Raw genomic sequence first — 19422 nt, forward strand, 5'->3', positions numbered from 1 at the left:
GATCTCATTATGCAGTTCTGGTTGCCTAGAGCTCACTGTGTAGACCAGGCTGATTTAAAACTCACAGTGATCTGCCTGTCTCTGCCTCCCAGTGCTGGGTTAAAGATGTGAGATAACACCCAGTCTGCTTTTACCTCAATCCAAAATGGAAGAAAAACAAACAAAAAGCCCTGGACATGGTAGTACAACTCTCTATGACCCTAGGACTAAGAAAGTGAGCAGGATGATCCTAGGTCATCCTGAGCTACTTAACAAGCTCACAGGCAGCCTTGACTACAAGAGACTGTCTAAAACAAACAAACAAACAAAAAAGCAAACAAAAACCAGAAAAACTAAGATTTCTATCTTTATTAATATGTAATGACTAATGCCTGAAACCAGTGTTCCCATTCACTCTAGTGTCTCACACCAAAAGGCTAGTGGAGGCAGCTTTCACCCATCCTATCTAGGAAATACTATGTTTCATGTGGGTTTTGGTAAGTGGATTTACTAATCACTTTGTTTTAAATGAATTGATAACCCTATAAAACCAAGAGGCTTACCAAGACTTCTGGAAAGAAACCTTGGATTAAAGACAGCACAAGCATGAGTGAACAGGAGCACAGAGGCACTGTCACTTCCCTCTGATGTACTCTTCATCGGGTACATTACAAAAATGGAACAAACATGGCTTATAAAAGAAGTTCACCAAAAGCTTGCCATCATTTAGAACTGGCTGTGTATACACCGCGCTCATGATGAATCTCAACTTAAGTATATGCCATCCTTTCAGATATTAGAATGACAGCAGGACATGAGCATGACTTATACACAAGTCACACAGGAGCGACTGGCATGCTGTTAACATAATAGTGCTAATCTCTCCTCAGCTTTAGAGACCACTGACCTACACCTACACCACCCAACAGGGTTTTCTATGAAGAGAAACTAGACTTATTGCTCTGTCTAAAACTGTAAGCATTAGTCACAGGTGGCTTTTCAGCAACTAGCATTTAGCTAGTGTGTCTGAAGTCTTAAACTGTTATTGTTATTTTGTTTAATTTTGGATAATTTAAACAGCTATCTCCAGTTGAAGCTACTTTAGTGGACAGCACAGGCATAGGCCACAATTAAATTACTACCTCAATCTCAGAACGTACAGCTTTGGCCATGTTATCCCCTCTCCCTAGAATGTTTTCCTGATCCTGTCCATCTGGCAGTAATTTCTCATTTTTCAAGACATACCTTAAATGTCACTGTTTGGCTTTCCCTGGCTACTTACTCCACACAAGATAGCTACTCTGCCAGGCCTGAGGCCTTCCCCCTTTTCCAGGCTCCATTTCAACAGGTCCTGTGATTTCTCCCATGTCTCAAGATCTCGGTTACTGTGAGTTCCTAAAGGCCGACGCCTGGCACATGAACATCTGCACAACACTCACTGGCTAAGCAGTGGGTGAACAAGCTCCATCTCCAGGTCACACCAGAATCAGTTCACAGAGGACTCAGAAAAGTAGACTGCAGTGAGTGCTTCCGACTTCACTGGCTAGATTACCTCGTAAGCAGGCTCAGAAGGCACTTGTTCTTCTAAGAGTACCACACATAGGTGGACGTTGGTCCTGGTCCTTTCTCTAAAGGGTCAACTTTCAGATATTACAAGTTAAAATACACTTCAATTGTTTTAATGTTTCTTAAGCCACCCCCATCTTAGCTATTGAAGTACAGTAGATGCTCCCCACACACGCTCCCACTTGAAACCCATGTGTTCTCACTTCATCTCCCATTAAACGAGCTGGATTTTGTCAGAAAGACCAAAGGAGAGCTCTGACCATAGCAACTGCGTACTCTGGACTTCATTTCTGAATTCTTGATTTGGCTATATTTAGCAAAGCTATAACTGTCATCATGCCCCAAACCAGGAAGACACCATTCACAAACCACCCCCTGAAAATCTGCATTGCCTGTAAAAAACCCAGACTTCCCAGCAGGCAAAGTCATCTGAAGTAGGAGGGATCAAAGTGGTATCTGCGTCAAGAGAGGGACTCAGAAGGATCTAACTAATCTCTCTGCTTGGTGCTCAATGGTCCCCATGAACCATTTCTTCCCTTTCTCACCTGCCCTAATCAAACATCTTAACTGCCCTGTGCATTCTTCTCTAACACTGGACACACACACACACACACACACCTGCCTGCTTCTGCTTAACTTCTTGCCTCTTAAGACACTTCTGAGACACCCTTCTGTGCTTTAGCACAGGGCAAGGGCACGGTAAGGGAGCAAGTGCATAGCTTATAGCTGCTTAGTAGTTCTTCAAAGAGCACAGAGCCACTGAAGAAAGTGAGCAGCAAACACATCCAAATACATATTGGGGAGCAAGTATACAAGAATCCCATTCTATCCCACCTCCAAACACACACACCATGGGCTTCCTTTCCTTGAGCCTGGAAGGGAAACTGGTACCAAAACAGTGACATCACACTGGTCAGTATTCCTAGATTCATCTTCCATTTCACCACTCCACATGTCTGCACACACCATTCCTTCCGGCTCGGAGGCCTTGGGTAACACGGTTGGTACACTTGCTGGGGAACTGCCATTCCTGTTCAAACCACCCCTTTCTCCCTATCATCGCTGAACAGGACACTCATTCCAGGACGACTTGTTATTTATTGGTCTCAATCCCTGACCCATCAAGCTTTTTTTTGGAACCTAATGCAGTGCCTGCTGCAGAAAAACACAAATACATGGCTCACCAGATGAATGCACACATGTACTACCAAGACATTTAGAACTGTGTGCTATATGTGGGCTGGAGAGGAGGGGTTGCACACAGTTTTCAAGCCTTTCTTTCTTGCTCTGCAGCTAGGGGGAATTAGGGAAGCTTTCTGATAGTCTTAGTTCTCACCAGCCCCAGACCTGGATTCTTTTTGTGCAGGTGAGAACGTTCTGTGGGGCCTGCTAGTTCACCTTCTGCAGAACTGATAGAGCTCTGGAATGCGGCCTTAGGCATAGCAAGTATTCAATATTTACTTACTGTTTAAACTTTAGATATAAGGCTTTATTGAGCCAAGAAGTATGACAAAAGTACTGCTTCTAAGCACTGCTCTAATTTTCCCAATGAGCTCATTCTAGAAGCTTAAGCCAAATCTTCCCTTGCTATCACATGTCTATTAACTCAGACATGGTTTATCATCTCATTCAGGCATCCTCACTAAGAAAGCACTCGGCCTAGAGATGGTCATATCCCTCTACTTCATGGCTGAGAGGCTCACCTTCCTCCAGACAACCAAGTGCCTGAGGGACTGGTTAGAGAGCAGTTTAGCAAGACAGCCGCTGAAGATGGCAGCCCAGTACTCCCTCTTGTCTAGCACCTGATTCTTGAGTCCTGCCAGTCCCCTCTGTGAAGCACACACTAATCCCCACACTAGGGAAAAGGAAATTGTCAACAGGATGTGGTGGCAATCAGGTCTGTGTTTGAAAACTGCCACTGTCACCACCTATACTCCTGGCCACTGCTTGGGGCACGTGGCATATAACTCAGTATCCCTGAGCAACTCTGGCTGGGGTTAGTGGACAGGTCAGAACTGAGGACTCAGAGAAGAGGGGCTAGGGAAGAGGCACCGCTACCCAAACGATACCGCAAAGAACATCTGACCCCGCTTTGGATCGTTTCGGCCAGTTTTCACCCTGCTCTCCACTCATCTTTAACTATAGACACACTGTTGCTGGCTACATAATAGCTACCATTTATTTTATATACTATCTTTTTATCTACTATCACACTAAAGCCTCAATACCACCTCACAGGGCAGTGGAACTCAGATTTTAGCTTACATCAGAATCTCCCTGGAACTTGGTAAAGTCTCATACCCACAATCTACAGAGTGAGGTGTGAGAGCTTCATTTCTAATAAGTTCTCCTATGGAATAGCTTGACCCAAGTTGTATAACTGGTTGAAAAAAAACAAAAAAACAAAAAAAACAAAGAATCCAGGGGGCCAGCAAAATGGCTGAACAAGTAAAGACACTTGTCACAAAAGTCTGACAATGTGAGTTCTAGCCCCAGAAGCCAGGAAACGGTAGAAGGAGAAAACTAACATAACAATACTGTCCTCTGACTTCTATACACTAATACACACACACCACACACACACACACACACACACACACACACACACACACACACATATACACACACACACATGCACACACACTAATAATAATTATATATAAATATAACATATTTATATATATAAGTAATACTAATAAATAAATGTTTTTTTAAAAACAGATCCAGGAAATAGTGAGATGGCTCAAAGACTAAAGGCATCTGCTGAATGACCTAAGTTTGATCCTCAGGACCCACATGGTGGAAGAACCAATTCTTGCAAGTTGTCCTCTGTTCTCCACATGCATGCTGTTGTGCGCACACATATACATACACACACAAACACACACACACACACACACACACACACATGTGCACACGCAATGTAAAAATATTTAAAAACAAAAGCAGATTCAAACATTGAACCTAAATCTGTCTAACTATACAATCAGTGCCCAAAGCACACTACGATACCTGCAATGTATTTCCTTTCTTCCTATATTGACTAGTAGTTCCCTAAAGGCAGACAGACATCAGGGGTACATGTACAAGGTCAGCATGATCCACAGCACCTCAAGGAAATTTACTGGCTAATTAAAATAAAGGCAGGCGTCATACTTTAGAGTTTAGACCCCTCACCCCTTCAAAACTTAGTAGTGTCTTTAAACTCAGTAGGTGCCACATAAATACTGACTCCTACATATCCACATACTTCAAAGGCCACACACAATTCAAGCTCAATCATAGCCAAAGAATTTGCCAGACCAAATTTTAAATGCTACTCTCACGCATAGCCTCAGCCCATGCTGTCACCATAATGGCTCATTCCATAAAACAGTTCTTGGCTCCCTAACATTCAGGGGCCCTAAGGACAAGATTTGCAGCTATTGCACCCAGCTTATTTGCATGGTGACACTAATCATATCACTAATTGTCCATTTTCCATCTCCTAAAACATCTCTGAACTCTAGTATCTAGTTTAACATCATGTCCCCAGAGCCCAGGCACTCTGTAACTGTTGGGTGAATAAATGAATGAATGAATGCACAGTTTTGAGCCCTAAGTTCTACTTTTTAAAATATCATAATGCACAATGAGCAGTTCTCAGGATGAATTCCAGGGCAGCCTAGAAAACAAAGACCAATTTTGTGTTTTCTCTTTCCCATCACTCAGAATAGGCAATACTTAGGGTCACACATGATGAGACAACATCCTAGCTGAAAAAAAATGTTCCTGGGCTCTGAGGCCAGCAGAGGCCATTTAGAGAAGAGGAAAGAGCTCTGGGCCCCTCATCCTCCTGCTCTCTCTCTCTCACACTCCACCCACTGCAGTCAAGGACTTTGGCTACAGGATAAAAGAGTCAGCTCAGATTCCAAGGTACAGATCTGGCAGCAGACACAGAAGCATCTCCCACCCTGCACCAGTTCTCAAAGAAAGGTTCAGAAAGGATGGTGACTCAGGTCCAGACTAAGTCCAACTGGAGCAGTACTAAGGATGAAAACAGCAGTAACTGCAAAAGGAAATTCATTCTCAGATATCTCTTTAAAATCGTGCTTTTTAAGTACAGGCTTCAATCCTATCCTCAGAAACCGGGCCCCACCGAATCCAGTGCTTACACAAACTGAGTCAAACACAGCTTCTCCCTCTTCCCACCCACCCATCCACCACCCTACAACACTCACCATGACAGGCATTTCCTAGGCCCAGGTAGGGATCCTTGCTTCAACTCAGCTTGCAAAAGCCTCCTTTTCAAAGGGGCCTCTTAGCTTTCATCCTCTCTTCCCTAGCTAATAAACTATCCCCTACCACCATGTTGCCTTCACCGAGGCCTCCCCCACACCCAACCCCTGGCAGTCTGTAATACAACCTACAGTAGGCTGGCCCTATCCAATTAGTTTGAATTGCTTCATGCCAAGGAAATCGCTGCTTTTATTAAAAATAAAAGCACTCTAAGCAGGAAATGAGCTGTGAAAAGTATCAGTCTGGCATAATTATGAAGGTCGAGGTTAAGGTGAGCAGAGGAACACTGAAAGATTTCCCTAAAGCCTGGGGCATGAGTACAGATACACAAATGAACACACACCGAGAGAATCGACCAGCAGATCTAAACAGCACCCTCTCCAACTGAGAGAAAACTAAACCAGAGCCACTCTTAAGTAATTCTTAAATAGAAACTAAAACAGGAGAAAGGAAGCCTAAGCGACCGAGTTCAAAACCATCTCATTCACTTCTGATGATTTTATCTTGGCTACATCCTGGGGACCTGCTTACAGCTGGGTGAAGAAACAAACCTAGTCAAACGACCAAAAAAATGCATTCCCATCACCAGAAAAATCCTCTTTGGATACTCACTTATAGAAATGGGAAAGTTGGGCAGAAGAAACCCCTCTCTCTTTTTATGATCTCTTCCAATCCCCACCCTTCAGCCTCGGCATCAGAATTTAAAGTTTCAGGGAAATGGCAAGCCCACCACCCTGCATTTGATGTCATCTAGACTTCACACATACGTTTTCCCATCTGATCCGCATAATTCAGTCAAAGGAGGAGGTTTCTCCACTCCACCACCCTCCCCCCAACTAAAATAAAAGGCCACTGAGGTAAACAATTTGGGCAATACTGCCCCCCAAGCCCTGTCAATTCCCAGTCTGAGTTTTAAATCTCTCAAGGACAATGACTCGCAGGCAAAGTGCAGGGGGAAGGGAGGGTCAGTTGGTCAAAACCCATTCATACAACTAGAAACCAGAGTCTTGCCACATCAGCACATGAATTTAATTCACCGCGCACTGGCTTCCCACGTACCTTCCGCCAGCACCTCGTCCACGGTGACCTGCTGCCGCCCGATGCCAAAGACCCTTCCGATGTAGCCACTGCCCAGGCCTGAGCTGCTGCCCCCTCCTCCGCTGGAGCCTGAGCCCAGGCCAGAGCTGCCCTGCTCCCGCCTGGAGTCGAAAAACTTCTTCATCTTCCCAATAGGAAACGCCAAGGCAAAATGCCGATGGTTTCTCGGTTCGTATTTGTTGTAAAGAAAAGAGATCTAAGGATTTCTTCTCGGGTTTCAGCTCGGAGCGGAGCCACGGGAATCCGGCCCGTGGGGTGGGGGCTGAGGGACGGCGCCTGCAGGAATAGACTGTCAATCGCGCGATGGGTCCCCTCCTCCTCGGGGAGCGATCGTTTAAGTTTAAACCTGTGATGACAGAGGCAGAGAGAGGATGAATCAGTAACACACTCCAGAGCCCAACTGCCGGGTCCTAGGGGAAGCAAAGGCCGTCATCCAGAGGAAACGCTGCGTGCATTTTCTTCAGGAAAGCCCTGGAAACGCACCGGCCCCCAGCCCGGACCCCCTCCCCGGGCCCCGGACCCCGGACACCCACTAGCGGCAGCCCGGCGCCGAGCCCAGCTACCAGCCCCGCGACATGGCCACGGCCGCCGGCCTGCGACGCGGAGGAGGCGGCGCTGCCGCAGAGCCGGGGCCGCTTAGGCGCCCGCCCGCCAGCTGATCCCCGAGCGCCGCGCTGAGGCCGCCCCTCCCCCGCGCGCGCGCCCGTCCGCTCCGACCACCCACCCGGAAGTGACCTGACACCGGAAGTGCCTCTCAGGGCAGCGCGGTCCCCGCTCAGGGCCGCCTCTGGGACTCCAGCTGTTGCCACAGACCGAAAGAAGTCAGTGGCAAGACGGGGACCAGAGGAGGGGGGCTCCGGACCGAGACACTTGGAAGAGAACGTTGCTATCGCCCGGCCGCTGAGCACCCTGGGAAAGGTAGTTCGGTGCAACCCGGCATCTGGACTACAATTCCCAAAATGCCCCGGGAGCGGGCGCACCTTCGGACGCGGTCTCCGCAGCCTGGAGGTGGGAGTGGGGTGGTGCAGAAGTGGGGCTTCGAGTATTTAAACACATCCGGTAAAGACGCTGGAGACTAGTTTCCGAGCTGCATGTCCCACTCTCTGGAGCTATTTTATCTGGCTTGGCCTCGTGGACCGAGGCACTCTGGGAATTGTGGTTTCAAACGGGTCCGGATTGACACCTGAAGGACGCGGCTTAACTGCCTCGCCCCCAGTTGTGCTTGGGAGTTCCCCGACGTCATGAGAGCAGAGGTACCGAAGGCAGGGGGTGGGGGGTGGGGGGGAATATGGTGCCGGCAGGGAGCCTAGCGGAACCCCAGTGCTGAAGGAAGCAAAACAAGTGTCTTCCCTCCCCCGACCACAATGAGAACTCCTGGGAAGCCCGAGTGTCGGAAAAGGAACTGCAGGAGGCCCAGTGCTGGGGGGGGGGTGGGGGGGAATCTAGGGACCAAGGTACTGTCCACCTTAAGGCTCCACCCCAATCCATGGCTCTCCTTGTACCCAGACCTGCCTGGTTCTCACCAGACACGTTCATGCGGGAACTTTAGACACACCTACTGCTTTCTCTTAGAGACTTTCACTTAGAAGATGCTGGGTTTACTTGGTATATTACTTGGTATAGCCTGGGTGAGGATAGGGTACAGGGCTGGGTGATTGGAAACTGCAAATGCTAAGGATTTGGAAGGGAACTGAGACCTTTTCTGTTCCTAGAGTGCCTTGTATAGGCGATACTGATGTGCCTAATCCCTAACTCCCCTGACCCCTCCCCCAAGAAATACATATTTTTTCTCTTCTTTGAGTATAAATTTTTCTCCTCCACTTGCTCTTCCCACTTCTTAATGATGCAACTGCCCTCTTGACTTGCAATTCATCATAGAATTTTTGCTTCAGGCACCTGAGGAAGATCTAGAAGGGTGCCCCCAGGAAAGAAGAAAAAAAAAAAGAAAAGAAAAGACGGCTCTTGTTTAATCTGAATATTGAGCTGGGCTGGGCTGGGGTGGCTGTTGTGGTTTCTTGTTTCATGTGGTGCCATAGATATCTAACTCCACGGAGAGAGATAGCATCTTTCCTTCCGGAGAGAGCCAGTATTGCCACCTCAGTTCACACAATCCTGAAGCCACCTTCAGGGTGAGACTCAGCACCTGCTGAGCATCCCCTTAACGCAGCCCACGAGGTGTGTTCTCCTCACCTTCCTTAAAAGGCTTGATTTCTGTCTAAAGAAGCTTGGCATGTATCTTAAAATAGATGGGAAATCTTATTTGGCTTATAGACCCTCAGCTTTCTTAGCATCCATTAACTTTGACAGAATTAAAGAATCTGTTAGTTACTCTATCAGGCCCTGTTTTCCTATCAGGTTTTATTTTCCTCCACTTTCCAGCTCCAGACCAGGTATGCACAAATCTCAAGGCTCACTTGAGACCTTCAAAGCTTTCCAGTGGCAGTAAGGCAACTAACACGCATTTATTAGGTTCTTGCCTGGATGATAAACCACTGAACCACTGTTGTAACAGAAAGGGACTAGCAACAATCATTCCTGTGGGTTTCTTAGTTAGTTAGTTAGTTAGTTAGTTAGTTAGTTAGTTAGTTAGTGTGTGTGTGTGTGTGAGAGAGAGAGAGAGAGAGAGAAACAGAAAGAGAGAGACAGACTCACTGGGTAGCTTTGGCTGGCTTGGAACTTACTCTATAGACTAGGCTGACCTCAAACTCATAGAGAGGTGCTAAGACACCTGGCTTTTTTTTTTTTTTTTTTTTTTTTTTTTTGGAAAATGTATAGCTTGATCACAATCTGAGAGGGGAGGTTTAAAAATAAATGAATAAATAAAATGACTACGAGACTAGATTTATTGCTTTGCATTCTTTTAGAGACTAATATTAATAGCAATTATAACTACAGTTTTTCTAGTTTCACATCTATTGGATTATTTAGTCCTCACAACAACCTATGAACTAGAGTACTATTATTAAGATCACTTTAAAGATGAAGAACTGAAAGCACAAAGATGATAATGCCCAGAATCACACTGAGAGTAGTGGCAACACCAGGATTCAAGACCAAACAGTTTGGCTTCTGAGCTCAAAGCTAAACTGTCTGCTTAGGAAGAAACTGACTAAAAGGCTTGAGCATAGGTAGGAATGGATGTGGCTCTCCATAGCTCTGACCATAGAACACTTGGATTTGATACCCATCAACCACAGAGCCAGAGCTCACTAGTTCTTGAGAACGACGTCATCTCAAATGAACCACTCTAATCTGCAAACATACACTTTCTGTAACATGTCCCACCACGCCTTGGGTCCCTGGTCAGTTCTTCATCTATGGACCACTGCAGTGAAGTGCCTTCTGTTTACCTCCTTGGACACCCAACACAATCTTTTATGGAGAGTGTGTTCTTAGCAGTACTTAAGTGAACTGAATAATTTCCTTTAGCTACCACAAAAGAGCAATCTGAGGTGGAAAGATGGACATGCTGTAGATCAGGTGAACTTGAAATGGGTCTGGGAGACACTTGGTATGTTCCATTAAAGGAAACTGACATTTACTATGCAACTATATGTCAGTTACTCTCTAAGCACTTAGCATAGTATCTTGTTCAATCCCAAGGTTGCAGTGCCTGGAAAACTGATACTGTTGACTGTATCCAAGTAGATTCTGTTACACTATTATCTACCTTTTTGTGTGAATACTGAAGATGTGAAAAGTAGCCCATGGGCATGTTTGTCTTCTTAAGTTTGGGGAAAATTATGTGCCCTGTGGTGTTGCTTAATCAGTCATGCAGACCCTGTTATAGAAATGGTATGATGCACCTTGTCTTAGGTTTCTCCTGCTGTGAAAAAACAGCATGGCCAAAAGCAACTGGGAGAGGAAAGGGTTTATTTCAGCTTACAACTATCAGGTCTCACAGTCACTGACGGTAGTCAGGGCAGGAACCTGGAGGCCAGAAATGACGCAGAGGCTGTGGAGGAACACTGCCCAGTGTCCTGTTCCTTCACCAATAGCTTCTCCTGGACGCTCTTCAGGGACTCTAACCTGGCCACATGGTGCCAGGCTTTGCCTTCTCTCCATGACCCCTCCAATCCTGGACCTTCAACTGCAACGGAGACCGCACCTTCATCAGTGGCCTCTCCAGGAACTCCAGCCCTTTCACACAGCTCCAAGCCTTAGCGCTCTCCAGAACCCCATCATGCCTTCAAAAACAAAACCAACAGGTGATTCTACACTACCAAGTTCAGCTGCCAGTATGGGATGCAGCCTCAGGCCCCTCTGTGTACTGACCCTGAGGAAACTCCTCCCAGAAGATTTTGTCTCTTCCTGTTCACAGCTGATTCTTCAGCCCCATCTGACCAGTATATATTGTCCAGCAAAACAAAGTTTTTATTCACTTTAGCAGTTCTTTTTTTGTTTGTTTGTTTTTTCAAGATAGGATTTCTCTGTGTAGTCCTGACTGTCCTGGAACTCACTCTGTAAACCTCCAACTCAGAGATCCTCCTGCCTCTGCCGCCTGAGCTCTAGGATTAAAGGTGTGCACCACCAGCAGCTGCAGTTATTAATTCAAAATATCACATGGCCCCAGTAAAGTCTTTTTAAGAGACTCCCCAGCTTTCCTCTGAAACTTCACAAGCCAGGCCCCTATCATCTGCACAGAGCTCGGGTTTATGGGTTTAGTTCCCACGACAGTTCATTAAGCTCTGAACACTCAACTTTCCCAGCCTAGAGTTCCAAAGTCTTTCCAAACATGGTCATACCTGTCGCAGCAATGCCCCACTATCCTAATATCAACGTCTGTATTAGTTATTTTTCTATGACTTTGATAAAGCACCATGACCACATAGGGAAGAAAGGGTTTATTTCGTTGACAATTTATAGTTCATCATCCAGGGAAGTCAGGGCAGGAACCTGGAGGCAGGACCTGGTACAGAAGCCATGAAGAAGTTACTGGCTTGCTCCCATGGCTTACTCAGGACCACCAGCCCGGGGGCTGACACCACCCACAGTGAGCTGAACCCTCAAAGCTATATCAGTCAAAACAATGCACCACAGCCAATTGGGTGGGGACATTTCCTCAGTTGAGATTCCCTCTTCGGAAATGACTCTAGCTTGTGGCAGTTTGACATAGAAACTAACCAGCACACATGGAAAAAGGGGAAGAGCAACTTCAGAAAAAAATGAAAGGACCACCGTCAAAGGCCCCAGCCAAGTGTTGAGGTTCTACCTCGTAACCTTAGCAGTAGTCTATAACTTCATTTTATCCATGTGGAAGCGGAGGCCTATGGGGGTAAGATAAGTCAATGGTTGCCTCACAAACCCACAAAGGCAGAGCCAGAATCAGAACCAGACTGACCTCAAAACCCACATCGGGTTCTGTGCTGCTATTTCTGTGTTGTTCCATCTTGTGTTGCCATCTCACAGCCCAGTGGAACTTGTTAGAAATGCAAACTGTTGAGCTCCACCCAGACCTGCAAAGCTAGAGGGCTAGATAGAGGCGATGTCTTCAGACACCCAGAAAATTCCAGTGGATGTTCTGGTTTAAGAACTACTGTTTGACCAGGCGGTGGTGGCGCACGCCTTTAATCCCAGCACTGGGGAGGCAGAGGCAGGCGGATCTGTGAGTTCGAGGCCCGCCTGGGCTACAAAGTGAGTTCCAGGAAAGGCGAAAAGCTACACAGAGAAACCTTGTCTCAGGAAAAAATAAAAAAATAAAAATAAAAAAAAGAACTACTGTTTGGCAGAAAGAACCAGTGAAAACCAGTTCCAACTTAAAAACAAACCAAAAAAAAAAACCTTAAATTGGTTTTATTTCATCCTCTGGTTAGAAAAAGAGCTACATATTTACTGAAAAAAGTACAAAAAAGAAAACAGATTTCTTATTCAATTTCCTTTTACCATTTGTTCTATATACATACAGCCATACAGACATATATATTTGTATGTATATGGTGTGTGTAGGGGTTTGCATGTTAACATGTTAACAGGTGCACATGCACATATATGGTTTCAAAATTGATGTGAGTGTTGTCCTCTCTCACTTTCCACCTTACATACTGAGGCCGATATCTCACTGCACGCAAAGCTGGCCGTATGGGCTGGGCTGGCCAGCCAGCCTGCTCTGAAGATCCCCTATCTCCACCTGCTTGCTGAGATTACAGGCGGGCCACTGCACTCTCATAGTTTCCACAAAGGTTCTGAGGATCTGAACTGCTGTCCTGGGACTTGCAGAAAGCACTTTCTCCACTAAGCCATCTCCCACAACCATAGAAGCACACTTTTAAGCCATTGTTTTGTGTATAGTCTACTGTTTCATATTTATGTATTTTGTACGTTTGTGTTTTCCATGTCACTCAATACTCTCTAAAAACAATACTTTAGTGGACGCTTAATAATCATTCTTTCACTATGCAATATATTTGTTTTATTTGAATATGTTGCTGTCTTATATATATGATTAGAATGGATGTCCGTTTGATTGTTGCCTTGATTGTTTCCTAAGGCAGTGTCTTGGTAAATGAAATATCTGTATCTAAAGGTAAGGTTGCTCAACAACTAGAGAACCAACATTCCACAGGAAAGTTACCAAGGTTGCTTCAGCTTGCTGATTTGGCTAACAAATATTTATTAAGTGCCTCACATGTGTTAGACCTAGACATTTTGTCGATTATTATAATTGACAAAATATAGTTCCTGCTGGGAACTGAAGTTCCCAGAAAAAAACAAAAAAACAATACACCTATTTCTAAGATTCTCCAGGGCTTATTGACTGATATTGACTGATGAGAGCTTCCTGATTGGTCAGAGTTGGAGTGTTGCAGATCCAGAGACAAATTCTCAGGGGCTACCTTTAGCCCCCTCAGGAGCCATTCACTGTCCATCTTCTTATCTGACCTAAACTACTTGTGAGAAACCCATTGGGATGTATTTACCCAGCAGACCACTAGCTTCCAGCAACCCTGATGACAAGCTAAAAATGTCATCAGATAACATCCAAAGCCTGCAGCAGAGAGTGCAACCCCTCCCAGCCTTGCTGTAGCTAGCCTAGCCGATGTTCCCACGATGTATTTGAAAAGCACCTTGTTTTATGACAATCAGCTCTGTTATTTCCAAGAGTTCATGGAACTCAAATGTGTGTTCCCAGACCATAGTCACTCCCATGTGGAATAAACCACGTCTGATTCCTTTTGAGGTGAGAGATGTGTTTTGCAATGTGCCGAAAAGTTCTTCCCATTTGGTTAGGTTGAGATTGTCCTCCTTCGGGTCCTGAGCAAGGTTGAACACCTTCATGACTTTGGGGTTAAGTTTTGGTCCTTTTTAGACAGTGTACGCAAAATAGCCACGAACTCACTCCATACCTAAGGCTGGCCTTGAATTCCTGACTCCCCTGCCTCCATCTCCAAGTGCTAGCATTACTTTTGTGTTGGTTTCTTTATTTCTCAATTGTTTTCTGAAGCAGCTATTATAAGCAGAGCTTCCTGAGCCTGGCCGTCACATGAGCTGCTCTGCTCCTTCCAGGAGCAAGTGTCTCATTTGAAGGAGGTGGTTCCATAACAACTGTTCTTTAATTTTTATTACAAACACATAAACATGCAGGCATGCACATGATTAAAAATTCAAATAAACCTTGAGCTGGAGAGATGACTCAGGTTCAGAAATGCCTCCAGGGGCCAGTCATGGTAGTGCACACCCTTGATCCCACTGCTTGAGAGGGAGAAGCAGGTGGATCTCTGTGAATTTGAGGCCAGCCTGGTCTACAGAGTGATTTCCAGTCAGCCAGAGCTCCACAGTGAGACCCCAAACCAAAACAACAACAAAAGAATTGTCCTCTGTAACTCTCATTCAAAACAGTAGCTTCTTTGGGTCTGTGTTTTCCTTCGGCTTTGGCTGCTGTAGCATCTTTTCAAACACCTGGGAGATGTTTGTTGTTTTGTGTAGTATTTTTCCAAGACTTATTTTTTTATTTTATGTGTGTGAATGTTTTGCCTGTGTGTATGTGTATGTGCTGTGTGTGCAATGCCTGTGGAGGCCAGAAGAGAGCATCAGACCCTTGAAACTGGAGTCACAGATGGGTACGAGCCACCTATGGGTGCTGAGTACCAAACTCAGGTCCTCTGCAAAAGCAGCCAGTGCGCTTAACCACTGGCATCCCTCTATGCCCCTTGTCGAATTTTTATTGTAGTGGTGGTCTACATATCATTAGACAGCCATACTATGAATCTTAATGTTTTTCTGAGCAAAATAAGTTGTTTTTTTTTAAACAAATGTGTTGGGAGAAGCTAAGGGATGTCTAGTTAGTCTTAAATGGGGACTCACCCATTTATGATGAAAAAAAAAAGGAAGAGAAGGGACTGGAAGGGAAAACAGAAAAAAAGAAAACAAACTCTTGTATTGATTATTTTGGCTGGGCACCTAAGACATTGAACTAAGACATGCTTGTTATAACCAACATAAAATGTAGGTTGGAGTTCCTGAAGCAGTGGGCAGTGATGGGCTGTCCCTGTCCCCTGGAGTCGTATAGACTTGAGATGAGTTCTCTTCTTTATGAGTCCTTGTGGCCACAGGACACATTTTAACCTTGGGCCTGTGATCTGTATCTAGGGAATGTCAGGGAGTTTTGCCTCGACCACATAGAGATCAAACCCAGGACCCTGGCAAAGTCCTGCAAAGGATCACAAAGCACCTGACTGGCTGTCAGCTCAGGGCTGAGTGACTCCTCACAATTGTGCTCCTTCCACATGCACACATCTTACATAATGTGTGTAGAAATGTTTTTTTCTTTAGATATGTGTTTTGCCTGCATATGGGTTTGTGCACCACGTGTGTGTCTCCTGCCTCGGAGGTCAGAAGAGGACATTGGATACCCTGGAACTGGAGTTACAGATGGTTGTGAACCACCGTATGGATGCTTGGAATTGAACCCAGGTCCTCTGCATGAGTAGCAACTGCTTTTAATCTCTGAGTCATTTCTCCAGGGAGAAATAATTTTTTTTTTTTTTTTTTGGTTTTTTTCGAGACAGGGTTTCTCTGTGTAGCTTTGCGCCTTTCCTGGAACTCACTTGGTAGTCCAGGCTGGCCTCGAACTCACAGAGATCCGCCTGGCTCTGCCTCCCGAGTGCTGGGATTAAAGGCGTGTGCCACCAACGCCCGGCTACGCCACCACCGCCTGGCAATTTTTTTAATTAAAAAAGTGACAAGAGGAACTGTTAATCATTCTGCCATGACAGCAAACATTAACTGTTGTACACGAATTTCTAAAATGGTCTTATTAAATAAAAAACACGGAGCCAAATATAGGGGTGAAAGCCTTAGATCAGGGAAATAGGGAAAGCCACCAGCCAACCTCACCTCACCAACTCTGCAGCTTCCAAATTCGAGTGTCTACCCATGCCTTTATTGCCTTGCTGTTCTGCCCTCTCATTGGCTCTCTTAGCCCAGCTACCTCGGTTCCTCTTCCTACACAGCTCTGTCACTGTCTGTCTGTCTGTACAGACCTCCAGGTCTCTATGGTTGGTACTGGGATTAAAAGCATGAGTCATCACGCTTGGCGCTGTTCCCTAGTGTGGCCTTGAACACACAGAGATCCTTCCTGCTAAAGGATAGGATTAAGGATGTGTACTACTGCTGCCTGACTTCTTTGTTTACTTAAAATGGCTCGCTATTTTCTCTGATCTCCGGCCCTGCAAACTTTATTTATTAAAGCACAAATAAAATATCACCACCACAAACTGTATACAGGCACACCAAAAGCTGTGCTGTCCTCATCCCGGCACTAGTGGTGGAGTGCTGTGTACACGTCCACCAAGAGACCTCCTTCATCTCTTCTCTTAGGTGTGGTATAACCTGACTGTGGAACCCCAGGCCTCATTTCTTAGGAGAGCCCAGCAATTCCTCCTAACCCATCCCACCACTGTTTCTTAAGCTGCAGCTAGAATCCAACTACTAATTGTGTCTCACATCTTGCTTCCTGGCCCAAGCTGAGCTGTCTGCCAGTGGCCATCTCTCTACTATTTTGGAATATTTTGGAGGGCCAAATGAAAGTCTCTGAGCTGTGACTTTATGGATAGTCTTAAAATATGATACATGCAGGAGATGGGAAGATGGCTTAGAAGTTAAGAGAGCATAATACTGCTTTTGCAGAGGACCTGAGTTCAGTTCCTAGTACCCTTGTCAGGTGGCCCACTGCCACCTGCAGCTCCCTGTTCAAGGGATATGATGCCCTCTCCTGGCCTCTGTGAGCATCAGGCACCCATGTTGTACACAAACACACTTGCAGGCAAACAATAATGCACATGAAATTTTAAAAAAGTGTATCTTTAAAAAATAAAATAAAAATAAATCTTAAAAAACAAAGTGATAGGCTGGGCAGTGGTGACACACGCCTTTAATCCCAGCACTCGGGAGGCAGAGCCAGGCAGATCTCTGTGAGTTCGAGGCCAGCCTGGTCTACAGAGCGAGATCCAGGACAGGTACCAAAACTACACAGAGAAACCCTGTCTCAAAACAAAACAAAACAAAAAAACAAAGTGACACATGCTTATGACAGTTGGCTTGCAGAATGCAGCCCCAATCTCAGTTCTTTACAAACTTCAGTATTTGGGGCCTTCCTCCAAGTATCTTTCCCAAACTGTCCTTTTTGCTGGTAGAACTGCAGAACAAAAAGACAGAAATTAGACCATGGTAGAAATTTAGTCTTTCCTTGGTGCCTCTGCTAAAACCAACTGTGAAATATCACACATTATATGTGAATTATTACAGTGCCTGTCAGATGTTACTATATGTCACTAAACTAATTTCATAATCTCATGCATTTTGAAGCTCACATATAGAAATTCCCACCACAAGTCTAAGTAATTGCACAAAATATAATTTCCTATAGGTTAAAGTATTGTTATAAAACTTACATCATTGTTTCAAATGTATTCTGTGAGGATCCAATACAACACACATGAGCCTGGCGTGATTACTTGGGACTGTAATCCCAGCACTTGGGAGGCGGAGGCAGGAGAATCAGTAGCTCATGGTTATCCTCAATTATGTAAACAGTGAGTTTGAGGCCAACCTGGGCTACAGGAGACCTTGTCTCAAGAAACAAAACAAACAGAAACCACATCTGACAGGTTTTCAAATCCATCATCCGTTTTAAAATCCCAGTGGGTATGGGTGCTTTCTGCCAAGCCTGATGTAGCCTGAGCTCCATCCCTAGGCCCTGTATGGGCGAAGGAAGGAATCAATTCCCACAAGTTGTCCTATAAGCTCCACACAACACAAAACAAATAAATGTTACAACATTATTTGAAATTAAGATACCAAGTCCTTCTATAATTTCATATTGGAACATGTATTTCAGTCCTGCCAAGACTGTCTCCTAAAGCAATATAATTTTATGTTACAAATTCTTTCGTTGCCTGCATCAACATAATTCTTTGTAATAAAACAGGGACGTGCATGTAAATTTGAAATTTTAATTTCCTGTGAGTTTAGGTTTCTAAGTATTTAAAAAATCTTCTTCATTGACATATGGCATTGGTTGACAAAACTTGTCAAAATGACATACTAAGACCCACTCAAAAAATGAACAAAATGTGCCAGAAATGCATTTTTGTTAAGATTATTTTTTTAAATTTTTAATCATGTATAGTGTATGTGTTTGCACATGAGTGTGGGTTCCCTCGGAGGCTAAAAGCATTGAATCTTCTGGGACTGGAGTTACACATCGGAGTGAACGGCTTGACATGGGTGCTAGGATTCAATTCTGGTCTCTGGAATAGCCGCACAAGCTCTAACCACTGAGATATCATCTCTCCAGCCCTAATGTCTTTCTTTTTTCTTTGGATTTCTTTTCTTGTTTTGCCTGCATGTATATGTGCACCACATGTAGGTCTCATGCTCAGGAGACCAGGAGAGGACCAGGAGTTACAGATGGTTGTGAACCACTATTAGGACACTAGAAATCTAGCCCAGGCCCTCTTCAAGAGCAGCAAATGCTCTCAGCCTCTGAGCTATCTCTTGAGCCCCATTTCCTTTTGTTTTTAATTTGTAGATGTGTGTACATGTGTCTGAATGTGTGTGCACACACATGTACGTGCGCGTATGGATGTCAGAGATCAACCGCTAGCCATCACAGAGAGAGAGAGAGAGAGAGAGAGAGAGAGAGAGAGAGAGAGAGAGAGAGAGAATGTGTATGCATGCGCATGTGCATGTATGTAGAGGCCCAAGCAAGAATTTGCTTAGCCTCTACCACACTCCGCCTTATTGCCCTAAGACCAGGTCCTTTACAAAGCGACAGCTCCATTTGGTGTCGGCGCTAGACTGACAGCAGCAACACCCGGTCTTCCACAGGAGCACAGGGTTCAGACCTGGTCCCTGCGCCACACACAAGTACTCTTACTCACTGAACCGTCTTCCAGCCCTCTGGCAACACTTTTAAAGACAAGGTCTTCAGGTGTAGCAGTGCAGGCTTGTGATCCCACCAGTGCCTGTGATCCCACCTGTACTCAGGAGGCTGAGACAGGA

The 19422-nt window shown here is 45.2% G+C and overlaps 2 protein-coding genes across 7 annotated transcripts in view; one reads left to right on the plus strand and one right to left on the minus strand.

The window, feature by feature from the left end:
• Positions 1–7787, minus strand: part of Aak1 (AP2 associated kinase 1) — a 168846-nt gene extending 161059 nt beyond the window's left edge. For 3 of the 6 annotated variants that reach the window (XM_052719352.1, XM_052719353.1, XM_052719351.1), the window contains exons 1-2: positions 7455–7596; positions 6883–7267 (exon numbers count right to left, since the gene is read on the minus strand). In XM_052719352.1, coding sequence (XP_052575312.1) covers positions 6883–7045 — 163 coding nt within the window. In that variant the 5' untranslated portion in view covers positions 7046–7267; positions 7455–7596. Of the gene's footprint in view, positions 1–6882; positions 7268–7454; positions 7604–7645 lie in introns of those variants that run through there. The other 3 variants (XM_052719350.1, XM_052719348.1, XM_052719349.1) reach the window with 2 other exon arrangements.
• Positions 7788–7888: 101 nt separating this feature from the next.
• Positions 7889–19422, plus strand: part of Anxa4 (annexin A4) — a 113930-nt gene continuing 102396 nt past the window's right edge. Inside the window, exon 1 of the mRNA XM_052719355.1 lies at positions 7889–8174. The gene's annotated coding sequence lies outside the window, so the exon portion shown is untranslated. The remainder of the gene's footprint in view (positions 8175–19422) is intronic.

This window comes from Peromyscus californicus, unplaced genomic scaffold (assembly GCF_007827085.1).
Source record: "Peromyscus californicus insignis strain IS unplaced genomic scaffold, ASM782708v3 Scaffold_6__1_contigs__length_162567912, whole genome shotgun sequence".
NCBI classification, from domain to species: domain Eukaryota; kingdom Metazoa; phylum Chordata; class Mammalia; order Rodentia; family Cricetidae; genus Peromyscus; species Peromyscus californicus.